Genomic DNA, 16,549 nt, shown 5'->3' on the forward strand with positions numbered 1-16,549 from the left:
CAGTACAGGACAAACAGTGCCTCTGTTTTCCTAACCCGAGCCGTTCTGGCTACATAAATTTTCAATGCTCTGACCACATCAAGGGACTCGGAGTCCTCCAAGTCCCGTGCAGCCACAGGCACCACAATAGGTTGGTTCATATGAAAAGAGGAAACCACCTTAGGCAAAAATTGAGGACGAGTCCGCAACTCAGCTCTATCCACATGGAAAATCAGATAGGGGCTTTTGTGAGACAAAGCCGCCAACTCAGACACTCGCCTTGCCGATGCCAAGGCCAACAACATGACCACCTTCCAAGTGAGATACTTTAATTCCACGGATTGAAGAGGCTCAAACCAGGGAGACTTAAGGAAATGTAACACCACGTTAAGGTCCCATGGTGCCACTGGAGGCACAAAAGGAGGCTGGATATGCAGCACTCCCTTCACAAAAGTCTGGACTTCTGGTAGAGAAGCCAATTCCTTCTGAAAGAAAATTGATGGGGCCGAAATCTGAACCTTAATGGAGCCTAATTTTAGGCCCATATTAACTCCAGTCTGTAGGAAGTGGAGAAAAAGGCCCAGATGGAAATCTTCTGGAGGAGCATTCTTGGTTTCACATCAAGACACATACTTCCTCCAGATACGGTGATAATGTTTCGCTGTCACCTCCTTCCTAGCCTTTATCAGAGTAGGGATGACCTCGTCTGGAATGCCCTTCCCAGCTAGGATCTGGCGTTCAACCGCCATGCCGTCAAACGCAGCCGCGGTAAGTCTTGGAACACGCAGGGCCCCTGTTGCAACAGGTCCTCTCTGAGAGGAAGAGGCCACGGATCTCCTGTGAGCATTTCCTGCAGATCTGGATACCAGGCCCTTCGAGGCCAATCTCGAACAATCAGAATTGTCTGTACTCTTTTTCGTCTTATGATTCTCAATGTTTTTGAGATGAGAGGAAGAGGTGGAAACACATAGACCGACTGAAACACCCACGGTGTCACCAGGGCTTCCACTGCTACTGCCTGAGGGTCCCTTGACCTGGCACAATACCTCGGAAGCTTCTTGTTGAGGTGTGACGCCATCATGTCTATTTGAGGACGTCCCCAAAGACTTGTTATTTCTGCAAAAACTTCTTGATGAAGACCCCACTCTCCTGGATGTTTTAACAGGTCTCTGACCATGTCCTGGAGTTCCTGGGCTTTTTCCATCGGGAGAAAAACCCTCTTTTGTTCTCTGTCCAGAATCATGCCTAAGAAAGACAGCCGAGTTGTAGGAACCAACTGTGACTTTGGTAGATTTAGGATCCAGCCATGTTGCTGCAGCACTCTCAGGGAGAGCGACACGCTTTTCGGCAACTGTTCCTTTGATCTCGCTTTTATCAGGAGATCGTCCAAGTACGGGATAATTGTGACTCCTTGCCTGCGCAGGAGTACCATAATTTCCGCCATTACCTTGGTGAAAACACTCGGGGCCGTGGAAAGCCCAAACGGCAACGTCTGAAATTGGTAATGACAATCCTGTACAGCAAATCTCAGGAACGCCTGATGAGGAGGATATATGGGGACATGAAGGTATGCATCCTTTATGTCCAGAGACACCATATAATCCCCCCCTTCCAGGCTGGCGAAGACCGCTCTGAGCGATTCCATCTTGAATTTCACCCTGTTAAAGTATAGGTTTAAGGATTTTAAATTCAGAATGGGTCTGACCGAACCGTCCGGTTTTGGTACCACAAACAGGGTTGAGTAGTACCCCGTCCCCTGTTGAAGCAGGGGAACTTTGACCACCACTTGTTGAAGACACAGTTTTTGAATTGCACTTAAAACTACCTCCCTCTCTGGGGAAGAAGCTGGTAGGGCCGACTTGAAAAACTGGCGAGGAGGTACATCTTCGAATTCCAGCTTGTAACCCTGGGAAACAATTTCTATTGCCCAGGGATCCACCTGTGATTGAACCCAGACGTGGCTGAAAAGTCGAAGACGTGCCCCCACCGGCGCGGACTACCTCAGTGGAGCCCCAGCGTCATGCGGTGGATTTAGTAGAAGCCAGGGAGGACTTCTGCTCCTGGGAACTAGCTGTAGCTGGCAGCTTTTTCCCTCTGCCCTTACCTCTGGCGAGAAAGGAAGATCCCCGTACTCTTTTGGATTTATGCGACCGAAAGGACTGCATCTGATAATGTGGCGTTTTCTTTGGCTGTGAGGAAACATAAGGTAAAAAAACGGATTTACCTGTAGTAGCTGTGGAAACCAGGTCCGTGAGACCTTCCCCAAATAAGTCCTGACCCTTCTAAGGCAAAACCTCCATATGCCTCTTTGAGTCGGCACCACCCGTCCATTGGCGGGTCCACAGTGCTCGCCTAGCAGAAATCGCCATGGCATTGGCTCTGGAACCCAGTAGGCCAACGTCTCTCTGAGCATCTCTCATATATAGGACAGCAGCATTTATATGACCCAAGGTCAGTAAAATGGTATCTTTATCCAGGGTATCAATGTCAGTAGACAAGGTATCTGTCCACGCTGCTACAGCGCTACAAACCCAAGCCGACGCTATCGCCGGTCTGAGCAAGGTACCAGTATGTGTATAAATTGACTTCAAGGTAGTCTCCTGCCTGCGATCAGCAGGATCCTTGAGGGCTGTGGTATCTTGCGACGGCAGCGCCACCTTTTTGGATAAGCGCGTTAACGCTTTGTCCACCCTGGGGGAGGATTCCCACCGTATCCTGTCTTTAGCCGGGAAAGGATACGCCATAAGAATCCTTTTGGGAATCTGCAGCTTCTTGTCTGGAGATTCCCAAGCCCTTTCAAACAACTTATTTAACTCATGGGAAGGGGGGAAAGTAACCTCAGGTTTCTTTTCTTTAAACATGTGGACCCTCGTGTCAGGTACAGAGGGGTCATCCGTGATATGCAACACATCTTTTATTGCAATAATCATATAATGAATACTTTTTGCCAACTTTGGCTGCAACCTTGCATCATCGTAGTCGACACTGGAGTCAGAATCCGTGTCAGTATCAGTGTCTGCTACTTGGGATAGTGGGCGCTTCTGAGACCCAGAAGGGCCTTGTGACATAGTAAAAAGCAAGGATGGACTCCCTGCATTTTCCCTGGACTCCGCTTTGTCCAACCTTTTATGTAATAAATTCACATTTGCATTTAAAACATTCCACACATCCAACCAATCAGGTGTCGGCATTGCCGACGGAGACACCACACTCATTTGCTCCACCTCCTCCCTAGAAGAGCCTTCCGCTTCAGACATGCCGACACACACGTACCGACACCCCCACACACTCAGGGAAATCTCTAATCTGGAGACCGCTCCCCAATAAGGCCCTTTGGAGAGACAGAGAGAGAGCATGCCAGCACACACCCAGCGCCAAATGACCCTGGAAACACAATTCCCAGATATACAGCGCTTTTTTATATATGTTAAATATACACTGACTGCGCCACATATATGTGCCACCCCCCCCCCCCCCCCCCCCGCCCCCCTTTGAAAGCCCTCTGTCACCGTGTTCAGCAGGGGAGAGTCCGGGGAGCCAGCTTCTCAGCAGCGTGCTGTGGAGAAAATGGCGCTGGTTAGTGCTGTGGAATCAAGCCCCGCCCCCTCAGCGGCGGGCTTCGGTCCCGCTCAAAAATACAACAAACTGGCGGGGGATCGTATATATTAATGCCTCAGCCTTATATACCGTTAATAATGCCAGCCAAGAGGTTTATTGCTGCCGAGGGCGCCCCCCCCTGCGCCCTGCACCCATCAGTGCCTGTATTGTGTGTGTGTGGGAGCAAAGGCGCGCAGCGTTACCACTGCGCGTTACCTCAGTGAAGATCAGAAGTCTTCTGCCGCCTTTGAAGTCTTCTTTCTTCTTATACTCACCCGGCTTCTATCTTCCGGCTCGGCAAGGAGGATGTCGGCGCGGCTCTGGGACGAACGGTTAGGGTGAGACCTGCGTTCCGATCCCTCTGAAGCTAATGGTGTCCAGTAGCCTAAGAAGCAGAGCCTATCACTTAAGTAGGTCTGCTTCTCTCTCCTCAGTCCCACGACGCAGGGAGCCTGTTGCTAGCAGGGCTCCCTGAAAATAAAAAACCTAACAAAATTCTTTTTACAGAGAAACTCAGGAGAGCTCCCCTGCAATGCACCCAGTCTCCTCTGGGCACAGGATCTAACTGAGGTCTGGAGGAGGGGCATAGTGGGAGGAGCCAGTGCACACCCATTCTAAAGTTCTTTATAGTGCCCATGTCTCCTGCGGAGCCCGTCTATACCCCATGGTCCTTACGGAGTCCCCAGCATCCTCTAGGACGTAAGAGAAAACTGAAGGATGTCTCTGTACAGTGTGTACAGATCATATCAGGTGCAGCCGCAGCTATCAGGCTGTACCATGTGGTACCTCAGCACTGCCTTCATGCCGACACAGGTACTTCAAGTCATGTGAAGGCACATAGAAGGCGGATGTAACTATGGCTCCCAAGGGGCTCCACCATGGCCGCCCCTCACAGCCCTGATGCACCTCCTCCAGGCCCCTGGATCCAAGCTCTACAACAGCGGTGGCCAACCCGCGGCTCTTAAGCAGCACTTTGGGGGGGGGGGGGGGGCACTGTGGGGACATGTGTATCTGCACTGGGGTCATAGCTGGCACTGTGGGGGCATAGCTGGCACTGTACGGACATGTGAATCTGCACTGGGGGCATAGCTGGCACTGTGGGGACATGTGTATCTGCACTGGGGGCATATCTGGTACTGTAAGGACATGTGTATCTGGTACTGGGGCATATCTGGCACTGGGGGCATATCTGGCACTGTAAGGACATGTATATCTGGCACTGGGGGCATAGCTGGCACTGTGGGGACATGTGTATCTGCACTGGGGGCATATCTGCACTGTAAGGACGTGTATCTGGCACTGGGGGCATAGCTGGCACTGGGGGCATAGCTGGCACTGTAAGGACATTCATAGCTGGCACTGTGGGGACATGTGTATCTGCACTGGGGGCATATCTGGCACTGTTGGGGCATGTGTATCTTGCACTGGGGGCATAGCTGGCACTGTGGGGACATGTGTATCTGTAACTGGGGGCATAGCTGGCACTGCGGAGACATGTGTATCTGCACTGGGGGCATATCAGGCACTGTGGGGGCATATCTGGCACTGTGGGGGTATGTGTATCTGGCACTGAGGGCATAGCTGGCACTGTGGGGACATGTGTATCTGGCACTGGGGGCATAGCTGGCACTGTGGGGAGCAGGGGCGGAACTTCTGGCAGTGCATCCAGTGCATTGCACTGGGGCCCCGCCGCACTTAAGGGGCCCACAGCCGCCGGCATTACAATGAGTCACAATGACTCATTGTATCATGCCGCCGCAAGCTACGCGCCCGCCGTCCGCGTCACTCACAACACATTCAGCGCCTGCGGCAGCCTGGCTGGACAGGGAGGAGGGGTCCCGGCCGGAGAGGGAGGAGGGGCCGTCCCTCCCTCGTACAAACTTCACAGGTCTCACTGGCTGCTTGGTCTCACTGGCTGCTGCTGTAAGGAGGGAACGCTCTCCCATCTCCTCCTCTCTCCAGCGCCTCCCCCTCCAGACATCCTGCATTGTAATAAAATGCTTCTGATCCTTTTCCATATGTGCCGGGGAGTCAGCCATGCAGCAACAGGCCTTGGTAGGAATCAGTTGTTTTAAATGTTTTGAACTGTGTTGCATATGTATCAACACAAATAGATTTATATATATATATATATATATATATATATATATATATATATATACACAGTGGGGATCGAAAGTTTGGGCACCCCGGGCAAAAATTCATTTTAATGTGCAAAAAGAAGCCAAGGAAAGATGGAAAAATCTCCAAAAGGCATCAAATTACAGACTAGACATTCTTATAACATGTCAAAAAAAGTTTGATTTTATTTCCATCATTTACACCAGGGCTGGCCAAACCGGTCCTCGAGATCTACCAACAGTTCATGTTTTCTAGGCCTCCTGGAGATCTGTAGAATTGTCAGTTAGGAATGAATGCAGCACATCTTAATTAGTAATGACTACACCTGTGCTCTTGCAAGGTGGGCTGGAAAATGTGAACCGTTGGTAGATCTCGAGGACTGGTTTGGCCAGCCCTGATTTACACAATCAAAAGAACAGAAAACAAAAAATGGCGTCTGCAAAAGTTTGGGCACCCTGCAGAGTTAATACCTTGTACTGCCCCATTTAGACAGCTGAGACCTGGCTGTGTCATGGATTGTTCTCAATCATCGTCTGGAAAGACCAGGTGATGTCAATCTCAAAGGTTTTAAAAGCCCAGACTTATCTGACCTTGCTCCAACAATCAGCACCATGGGTTCCTCTAAGCAATTGTGTAGAACACTGAAACTTAGAATAGTTGACGCTCACAAAGCAGGAGAAGGCTATAAGAAGATAGCAAAGCGTTATCAGATGCCCATATCCTCTGTTCGGAATGTAATTGAGAAATGGCAGTCATCAGGAACAGTGGAAGTTAAAGCAAGATCTGGAAGACCAAGAAAAATATCAGACAGAACAGCTCGCAGGATTGTGAGAAAAGCAAGTCAAAATCCACGTTTCACTGCACGATCCCTCCAGGAAGATCTGGCAGACACTGGAGTTGTGGTACACTATTCCACTATAAAGAGATACTTGTACAAATATGGTCTTCATGGAAGAGTCATCAGAAGAAAACCTCTTCTACGTCCTCACCCCAAAAATCAGCGTTTGAAGTTTGCAAATGAACATATAGACAAGCCTGATGCATTTTGGAATAAATTTCTGTGGACCGTTGAGGTTAAAATCGAACTTTTTGGCCGGAATGAGCAAAGGTACGTTTGGAGAAGGAAGGGCACAGAATTTAATGAAAAGAACCTCTGTCCAACTGTTAAGCATGGGGGTGGATCAATCATGCTTTGGGGTTGTATTGCAGCCAGTGGCACAGGGAACATTTCACGAGTAGAAGGAAAAATGGATTCAATAAGATTCCAGCAAATTTTGGACACTAACTTGATGCCATCTGTGAAAAAGCTGAAGTTAAAGAGAGCCTGGCTTCTACAAATGGATAATGATCCTAAACACACCTCAAAATCCATGGTGGATTACATCAACAGGCATAAACTGAAGGTTTTGCCATGGCCTTTACAATCTCCTGACCTCAACATAATTGAAAATCTATGGATAGACCTTAAAAGACCAGAGCATCACAGACAGCCAAGGAATCTCAAAGAACTGGAAGACTTTTGTAAGGAAGAATGGGCGGAGATACCTCAAACAAGAATTGAAAAACTCTTGGCTGGCTACAAAAAGCGTTTACAAGCTGTGATACTTGCCAAAGGGGGCAGTACAAGGTATTAACTCTGCAGGGTGCCCAAACTTTTGCAGACGCCATTTTTTGTTTTCTATTCTTTTGAAAGTGTAAATGATGGAAATAAAATCAAACTAAGAATGTCTAATCTGTAATTTGATGCCTTTTGGAGATTTTTCCATCTTTCCTTGGCTTCTTTTTGCACATTAAAATTAATTTTTGCCTGGGGTGCCCAAACTTTCAATCCCCACTGTATATATATATATATATATATAAATTATAATTTATTTTTTTTATGTTATATTGAATTTGTAAAAGTGCCTGTTTGCATCTCTTGCCTCTGTATCCAGTTATTCATGTATCACTCAGGGCTATCCTATTAGCCATGATACGTTGGGCTCCTCCCACCGATGCTGGCATTTATCACGGATTATGCTTCGGATGCCTCAGGCAACCATAGCATAATCCGTGATAAATTTATCCCCAATACCACGTGATTTTCAGCCGATGAAGATGGCCTCTAATTGGATACCGTGATAATTACCATCAGTCATTAATCGCAATATATATCTGTTTTCACCCGCCGAAGCGGCATTGCAGCTTATTGTATCTATCTATCTATCTATCTATCTATCTATCTATCTATCTATCTATCTATCTATCTATCTATCCAGTCTGCCGTAATGTGTAAAGAAAGGGGACGCTGTCTGCCGTAATGTATAAAAAAACGAGACTCTGTCTGCCGTAATGTGTAAAAAAAAGGGACGCTGTCTGCCGTAATGTGTAAAAAAAAAAGGGGACGCTATCTGCCGTAATGTGTAAAAAAAAGGGGACTCTGTCTGCCATAATGTGTAAAAAAAGGGGGACTGTCCGCCGTAATGTGTGTAAAAAAAAGGGGGACGCTGTCTGCCGTAATGTGTAAAAAAAAGGGGACGCTGTCTGCCGTAATGTGTAAATAAAAGGGGACGCTGTCTGCCGTAATGTGTAAAAAAAAAAAGGGAATGCTGTCTGCCGTAATGTGTAAAAAAAAGGGGACTCTGTCTGCCGTAATGTGTAAAAAAAGGGGGACTGTCTGCCGTAATGTGTGTAAAAAAAAAAAAGGGGACACTGTCTGCCGTAATGTGTAAAAAAAGGGGACGCTGTCTGCCGTAATGTGTAAAAAGGGGAATCTGTCCGCTGTAAGGTGTAAAAGGGGCTCTACCTGGTGTAGTGGCACTACTGTATGGCGTAATTTGAATAATAGAGATTACTGTGTACCGTTATATGAATTGGTATTATTTTGTGGCCACACCCCTTCCCCACGAAGCCACGCCCCTATATTTTTTGCACTGCCCCTGCCTTACATAAAGGGGATGGGCTCCAATGCCATTTCTTGCACACAGCGCAAAAATGTTTAGTTACGACACTGTTGCTACATATCCATTTCCCTGGCCTTGAGCAGGTCTTCCCTCACCAGATCCTCTCCAGGGGTGAGAGGGTGGACTTGGATGGTATGGGGGGGGGAGCATTTTGTTGCACCTGGGCCCACTGCTCGCTAGTTCCGCCACTGGTGGGGACATGTGCATCGGGCACTGGGGGGCATATCTTGCACTGTTAGGACATGTGTATCTGGCACTGGGGGTAAATCTGGCACAGTGGGGCCATGTGTATCTGGCACTGGGGGCATATTTGGCACTGTGGGGGCATGTGTATCTGGCATTGGCATATCGGGCACTGTAAGGACATGTGTATCTGCACTGGGGGCATATCTGGCACTGTGGGGCATATATGTATTTGGCACTGTGGGACATATATGTATTTGGCACTGTGGGGGCATACATGTATTTGGCACTGTGCGTAATATATGTATTTGGCACTGTGGGGCATGTGTATCTGGCACTGGGGGCATATATTTATCTGGCACTGAGGAAAACAAGAAAAATAAAGGTAAGCAACCCATGCGGGTTTCTGTGGGACCACAGACAGTACAGATCTTACAGCCCGATGGGGGGGTTTGTACTTGGAAACTGCACTGGGGTACAATACAGTACATATGGAAGGTGTGCATGTGTGTGTATGTGTGTGTGTGTGTGTGTGTGTGTGTGTGTATGGGGACGGGGGGGGGGGTGTCTGTAATGAACTTATAGATGAGGGGATGGAATTGAATAAGGGACATACAAATATATGTATGTGTGTATATATGGATGCACTGTAAACACATCCAATAATCACAGCACTCAAAATACTGAAATTGGCCTCATTGGCCTGTCTGATTTTTAACATGCCAGCTAATGTGTATACAGAGGCAAAAGAATGGATGGCACTCAAAGATTTTTAAAGTGGATGTATATTGTGAAGAAAGTCACAATATTTAGCAATTCACCCCAGCACAATTAGTGATCACCGGCATCTCCCCTCCGGGAGGTGTGTGTGTGTGGGAGATTGCAGGTTAGGGGGCGCTAGGCTGAAGCTTTGCCTAGTGAGCAGAGAGACCTTGCACTCTGTGCGCTTAATATCAATTTGTGATATAAGGCCTAGTACAAGCAATAGAAATAAGTGGGTTTATCTGAAATATATACAGATTATTTTCATACTATATAAATTAGAAATTTTGAAGTCATGTGCCATAAAAAAAAAGTATTGCTCTTTTTTTTAAATAATAAAATAAGCATTAAGGTGGTAACAGATTGTTTGAAAATATTGTTTAATTAGAAACTACTAATGAGAAAGTTTTCCTCTAATTCTTGGCCATTGGTCACTAAGGCCCTCATTCCGAGTCGTTCGCTCGGAAATAATCTTCGCATCGCAGCGTTTTTCTGCTTAGTACGCATGCGCAATGTTCGCACTGCGACTGCGCCAAGTAATTTTGCTATGAAGATAGTATTTTTACTCACGGCTTTTTCTTCGCTCCGGCGATCGTAGTGTGATTGACAGGAAATGGGTGTTACTGGGCGGAAATACGGCGTTTTATAGGCGTGTGGCTAAAAACGCTACCGTTTCCGGAAAAAACGCGGGAGTGGCTGGAGAAACGGGGGAGTGTCTGTGCGAACGCTGGGTGTGTTTGTGACGTCAAACCAGGAACAACAAGCACTGAACTGATCGCAGATGCCGAGTAAGTCTGAAGCTACTCTGAAACTGCTAAGAAGTTTGTAATCGCAATATTGCGAATACATTGGCCCTCATTCCGAGTTGTTCGCTCGCAAGGCGATTTTAGCAGAGTTACACACGCTAAGCCGCCGCCTACTGGGAGTGAATCTTAGCTTCTTAAAATTGCGAACGATGTATTCGCAATATTGCGATTACAAACTTCTTAGCAGTTTCAGAGTAGCTTCAGACTTACTCGGCATCTGCGATCAGTTCAGTGCTTGTCGTTCCTGGTTTGACGTCACAAACACACCCAGCATTCGCCCAGACACTCCCCCGTTTCTCCAGCCACTCCCGCGTTTTTTCCGGAAACGGTAGCGTTTTTATCCACACGCCTATAAAACGCTGTGTTTCCGCCCAGTAACACCCATTTCCTGTCAATCACACTACGATCGCCGGAGCGAAGAAAAATCCGTGAGTAAAAATACTATCTTCATAGCAAAATTACTTGACGCAGTCGCAGTGCGAACATTGCGCATGCGTACTAAGCAGAAAAACGCTGCGATGCGAAGATTATTTCCGAGCGAACGACTCGGAATGAGGGCCATCGTTCGCAATTTTAAGAAGCTAAGATTCACTCCCAGTAGGCGGCGGCTTAGCGTGTGTAACTCTGCTAAAATCGCCTTGCGAGCGAACAACTCGGAATGAGGGCCTATATTTTGTAACTGGCTTTCAGGTATGTAGCCATTAGTTGCACATGGTCACTATGTAATAAAATCTGAAGTGCTTCTGTTCAGCACAAACTGCACATGTGGATGTATGTGTAACAGGATGGCAAGGCATTAATGTCATTTCTTAAACACCTTTATGTTACTGTAATATAATTATTGTGGCTTAAACATTCTTATAATAGCAACAACAACAACAACAACAACAACAACAATAATTCTAGTATATATTTATGATTGAATGGTAAAAAGTAAATAGTTACCCCTTTTTCCTTGATGTAAATATTGTATAGAAAACAATTATGATTGCTGTATGTATTTGGCTTCTCCCAGTTAACTTCAAGTTCATTTGAATTATAGCTCAGCTGAATATTTCTTGGAGGATCTAAAATAACTTTAAAATAGAAAGTTTATAAATATATGTATAATTATATAAACACACACACACACACACACACACACACACACACACACACACACACACACACACACACACACACACTTGTGAAAGGAACATATGGAATTGAAATCAACAAAATAAAAAAAAACTATATTGTAGCTAGTGATGAGCGGGTTCGGATCCTCGGAATCCGACCCGCCCGAACTTCACCTTTTTTTTACACGGGTCCGAGCGACTCGGATCCTCCCGCCTTGCTCAGTTAACCCGAGCGCGCCCGAACGTCATCATCCCGCTGTCGGATTCTCGCGAGACTCGGATTCTATATAAGGAGCCGCGCGTCGCCGCCATTTTCACACGTGCATTGAGATTGATAGGGAGAGGACGTGGCTGGCGTCCTCTCCGTTATAGTAGAACACAGAGTGACTTAGTTAGTTATAATTGTGGGGAGGATTGGGGATGGGGAGCAGCTGTTAGGGAGTACAGTGCAGGGTTTTGATTATACCACCAGTGAGTTTAATCCTTTGTTTGTCTGCCTGAAAAAAACCCTCCGACCACCATATCTGTGCTCACTCAGTGTGCTGCACTGCTGCATGATATATCTGTGCTGAGTGCACTGCTCTGCTCACACTGACTAATTGTGGGGACTGGGGAGCAGTTATAGCAGGAGTACAGTGCACAGTTTTGCTGACTGTGACCAACAGTCCAGTATACGTTTGTCTGCCTAAAAAACACTCCTGTGTTTTTTTTTTTTCTTCATACTAGTTTAGCAGTCTGCTGACAGTGTCCACCAGGTCCGTTATACAGTATATTATATATATAAGCAGCAGTACGGTAGGCCACGGCTGTACCTACCTCTGTGTCGTCAGTGCACTCGTCGTCCATAAGTAATATAATACTATACTATCCATCCATCTACATTGTATACCTGTGTTGTTGTTTTTTTCTTCATACTAGTTTAGCAGTCTGCTGACAGTGTCCACCAGGTCCGTTATACAGTATATTATATATATAAGCAGCAGTACGGTAGGCCACGGCTGTACCTACCTCTGTGTCGTCACTCGTCGTCCATAAGTAATATAATACTATACTATCCATCCATCTACATTGTATACCTGTGGTGTTTTTTTTTTCTTCATCCTAGTTTAGCAGTCTGCTGACAGTGTCCACCAGGTCCGTTATACAGTATATTATATATATAAGCAGCAGTACGGTAGGCCACGGCTGTACCTACCTCTGTGTCGTCACTCGTCGTCCATAAGTAATATAATACTATACTATCCATCCATCTACATTGTATACCTGTGGTGTTTTTTTTTCTTTATACTAGTTTAGCAGTCTGCTGACAGTGTCCACCAGGTCCGTTATACAGTATATTATATATATAAGCAGCAGTACGGTAGGCCACGGCTGTACCTACCTCTGTGTCGTCAGTGCACTCGTCGTCCATAAGTAATATAATACTATACTATCCATCCATCTACATTGTATATCTGTGTTGTTGTTTTTTTCTTCATACTAGTTTAGCAGTCTGCTGACAGTGTCCACCAGGTCCGTTATACAGTATATTATATATATAAGCAGCAGTACGGTAGGCCACGGCTGTACCTACCTCTGTGTCGTCAGTGCACTCGCCGTCCATAAGTAATATAATACTATACTATCCATCCATCTACATTGTATACCTGTGGTGTTTTTTTTTTCTTCATACTAGTTTAGCAGTCTGCTGACAGTGTCCACCAGGTCCATTATACAGTATATTATATATATAAGCAGCAGTACGGTAGGCCACGGCTGTACCTACCTCTGTGTCGTCACTCGTCGTCCATAAGTAATATAATACTATACTATCCATCCATCTACATTGTATACCTGTGGTGTTTTTTTTTTCTTCATCCTAGTTTAGCAGTCTGCTGACAGTGTCCACCAGGTCCATTATACAGTGTATTATATATATAAGCAGCAGTACGGTAGGCCACGGCTGTACCTACCTCTGTGTCGTCACTCGTCGTCCATAAGTAATATAATACTATACTATCCATCCATCTACATTGTATACCTGTGGTGTTTTTTTTTTCTTCATACTAGTTTAGCAGTCTGCTGACAGTGTCCACCAGGTCCGTTATACAGTATATTATATATATAAGCAGCAGTACGGTAGGCCACGGCTGTACCTACCTCTGTGTCGTCAGTGCACTCGTCGTCCATAAGTAATATAATACTATACTATCCATCCATCTACATTGTATATCTGTGTTGTTGTTTTTTTCTTCATACTAGTTTAGCAGTCTGCTGACAGTGTCCACCAGGTCCATTATACAGTATATTATATATATAAGCAGCAGTACGGTAGGCCACGGCTGTACCTACCTCTGTGTCGTCACTCGTCGTCCATAAGTAATATAATACTATACTATCCATCCATCTACATTGTATACCTGTGGTGGCTTTTAGTTGTGCGCAAAATATGGAGAACAAAAATGTGGAGGTTAAAAAAATAGGGAAAGATCAAGATCCACTTCCACCTCGTGCTGAAGCTGCTGCCACTAGTCATGGCCGAGACGATGAAATGCCATCAACGTTGTCTGCCAAGGCCGATGCCCAATGTCATAGTACAGAGCATGTAAAATCCAAAACACAAAAGATCAGTAAAAAAATGACCCAAAAATCAAAATTAAAAGCGTCTGAGGAGAAGCGTAAACTTGCCAATATGCCATTTACGACACGGAGTGGCAAGGAACGGCTGAGGCCCTGGCCTATGTTCATGGCTAGTGGTTCAGCTTCACATGAGGATGGAAGCACTCATCCTCTCGCTAGAAAAAAGAAAAGACTTGCGGCAAAAGCACAGCAAAGAACTGTGCGTTCTTCGAAATCACAAATCCCAAAGGAGAGTCCAATTGTGTCGGTTGCGATGCCTGACCTTCCCAACACTGGACGGGAAGAGCTTGCGCCTCTTTTTTTCTTTGCGTCATGTGCTGTTTGGGGAGTATTTTTTGGAAGGGCCATCCTGCATGAGATGGGCCAGGTGTTTGTGCCGGCCACTAGGGTCGCTTAGCTTACTCACACAGCTACCTCATTGCGCCTCTTTTTTTCTTTGCGTCATGTGCTGTTTGGGGAGTATTTTTTGGAAGGGCCATCCTGCATGACACTGCAGTGCCACTCCTAGATGGGCCAGGTGTTTGTGTCGGCCACTAGGGTCGCTTAGCTAACTCACACAGCTACCTTATTGCGCCTCTTTTTTTCTTTGCGTCATGTGCTGTTTGGGGAGTATTTTTTGGAAGGGCCATCCTGCGTGACACTGCAGTGCCACTCCTAGATGGGCCAGGTGTTTGTGTCGGCCACTAGGGTCGCTTAGCTTACTCACACAGCTACCTCATTGCGCCTCTTTTTTTCTTTGCGTCATGTGCTGTTTGGGGAGTATTTTTTGGAAGGGCCATCCTGCCTGACACTGCAGTGCCACTCCTAGATGGGCCAGGTGTTTGTGTCGGCCACTAGGGTCGCTTAGCTTACTCACACAGCTACCTCATTGCTCCTCTTTTTTTCTTTGCGTCATGTTCTGTTTGGGGAGTATTTTTTGGAAGGGCCATCCTGCCTGACACTGCAGTGCCACTCCTAGAGGGGCCAGGTGTTTGTGTCGGCCACTTGTGTCGCTTAGCTTAGCCATCCAGCGACCTCGGTGCAAATTTTAGGACTAAAAATTATATTGTCAGGTGTGAGGTGTTCAGAATAGACTGGAAATGAGTGTAAATTATGGTTATTGAGGTTAATAATACTATGGGATCAAAATGACCCCCAAATTCAATGATTTAAGCTGTTTTTTAGGGTTTTTTGAAAAAAACACCCGAATCCAAAACACAGCCGAATCCGACAAAAAAAATTCGGTGAGGTTTTGCCAAAACGCGTTCGAACCCAAAACCAAAACACAAAACCCGAAAAATGTCCGGTGCACATCACTAGCTACACTATATATACAGATGTTTTAACTGGAGTCAGATGTATTTATATTAAAGGTTTAAAACAATAAAAATTACAAATACGTATAACATACTCTCTAAAGCATGGGCAGGGCTGGTGCACAACTACAACTCATTACACTAACATGCAGGGGGCCCCCAGCATAGGGCAGGACCACCCCACGTGCCGGGTCAACCCCCCCCTTCGGTACCATGCAAGCACTTCGCTAAGCAGCAAAGCACTCAGATTATAAGGGTAGCCTTCTGCTTACGCAGCCTGGCTGTGATGGCAGGCGGCAGGCAGCAGCAGTAGCTGCATGTGACACCATGTAGCAGCCGCGGCCTGCCCTGCAAATGGTCTAGACACACCTGCCCACCGAGTGCTGCAACGCCACCAAATTAACGCACCCGCCCCACGAACCTTCTACCTGTCAATCAGACAGAGGCATTCGCATAAGTGAGATGCCATCGCACCTCACTGTGTGTGCATGCGCAGTGCGGCTCCTGCACATGTGCACACTGCACAAGGGCTTCAGATGGCGACTGCATCGCTGATGCGTTATTTTTAATAGGGCTGCTCTACCTTCTGTACTAGTTCTATATTTGTTATGTAAAATCTGATTTGTGTTCAATACCGTTTGTTGTCATGACTTGTGTAGTATTAATGGTTGTCCAGTAGTTGGGTAGTGGGGAGAGTGGAGAGGATCTATCTACCGGTGGTGTGGGTAGTATTGGGGTGCCGTGGTGTCCTCAGTGCGGGTGTGCCAATGGTGTCAGCAGTGCCGGGGTGCTGGTGGTGTCTTCTGTGTGGGTGTGCCAGCTGTGTCAGCGGTCAGTGTCAGACTGGAACATGAAGGGCCCACTCGGGGAATGCAGTGGTAGGGGTTCATGCTTAGGGGTGGGGCCAGTCTCAAGATGGGTGTTGTCAGTCACCACAGAGGCTTGGTTAATCACTAGAGAGTGCATGGTTTGGGCCCCTGGATAAATATATATAGTAAATACTGCTAGTCCATGTATGATAATAAACCAGATAAATAACAGCAATGCACTGTAGAAATTGCACCAGTCCTGTGCACTATATGGTAACATATGTATAATTTCTGAAGAGTCTATAACCAGATTTCTAG

At 46.4% G+C, this 16,549-nt stretch overlaps 1 protein-coding gene across 3 annotated transcripts in view; it reads right to left on the bottom strand.

Annotated features, from left to right (window-relative positions):
* Positions 1–16,549, bottom strand: part of LOC135049809 (interleukin-5 receptor subunit alpha-like) — a 280,810-nt gene that overhangs the window by 87,867 nt on the left and 176,394 nt on the right. For all 3 annotated transcript variants that reach the window (XM_063955694.1, XM_063955693.1, XM_063955695.1), the window contains one exon: positions 11,336–11,466. In XM_063955694.1, the coding sequence (XP_063811764.1) occupies positions 11,336–11,466 (131 nt within the window). The remainder of the gene's footprint in view (positions 1–11,335; positions 11,467–16,549) is intronic.

The sequence above is a fragment of the Pseudophryne corroboree genome, chromosome 2 (genome assembly GCF_028390025.1).
Source record: "Pseudophryne corroboree isolate aPseCor3 chromosome 2, aPseCor3.hap2, whole genome shotgun sequence".
NCBI lineage: Eukaryota > Metazoa > Chordata > Amphibia > Anura > Myobatrachidae > Pseudophryne > Pseudophryne corroboree.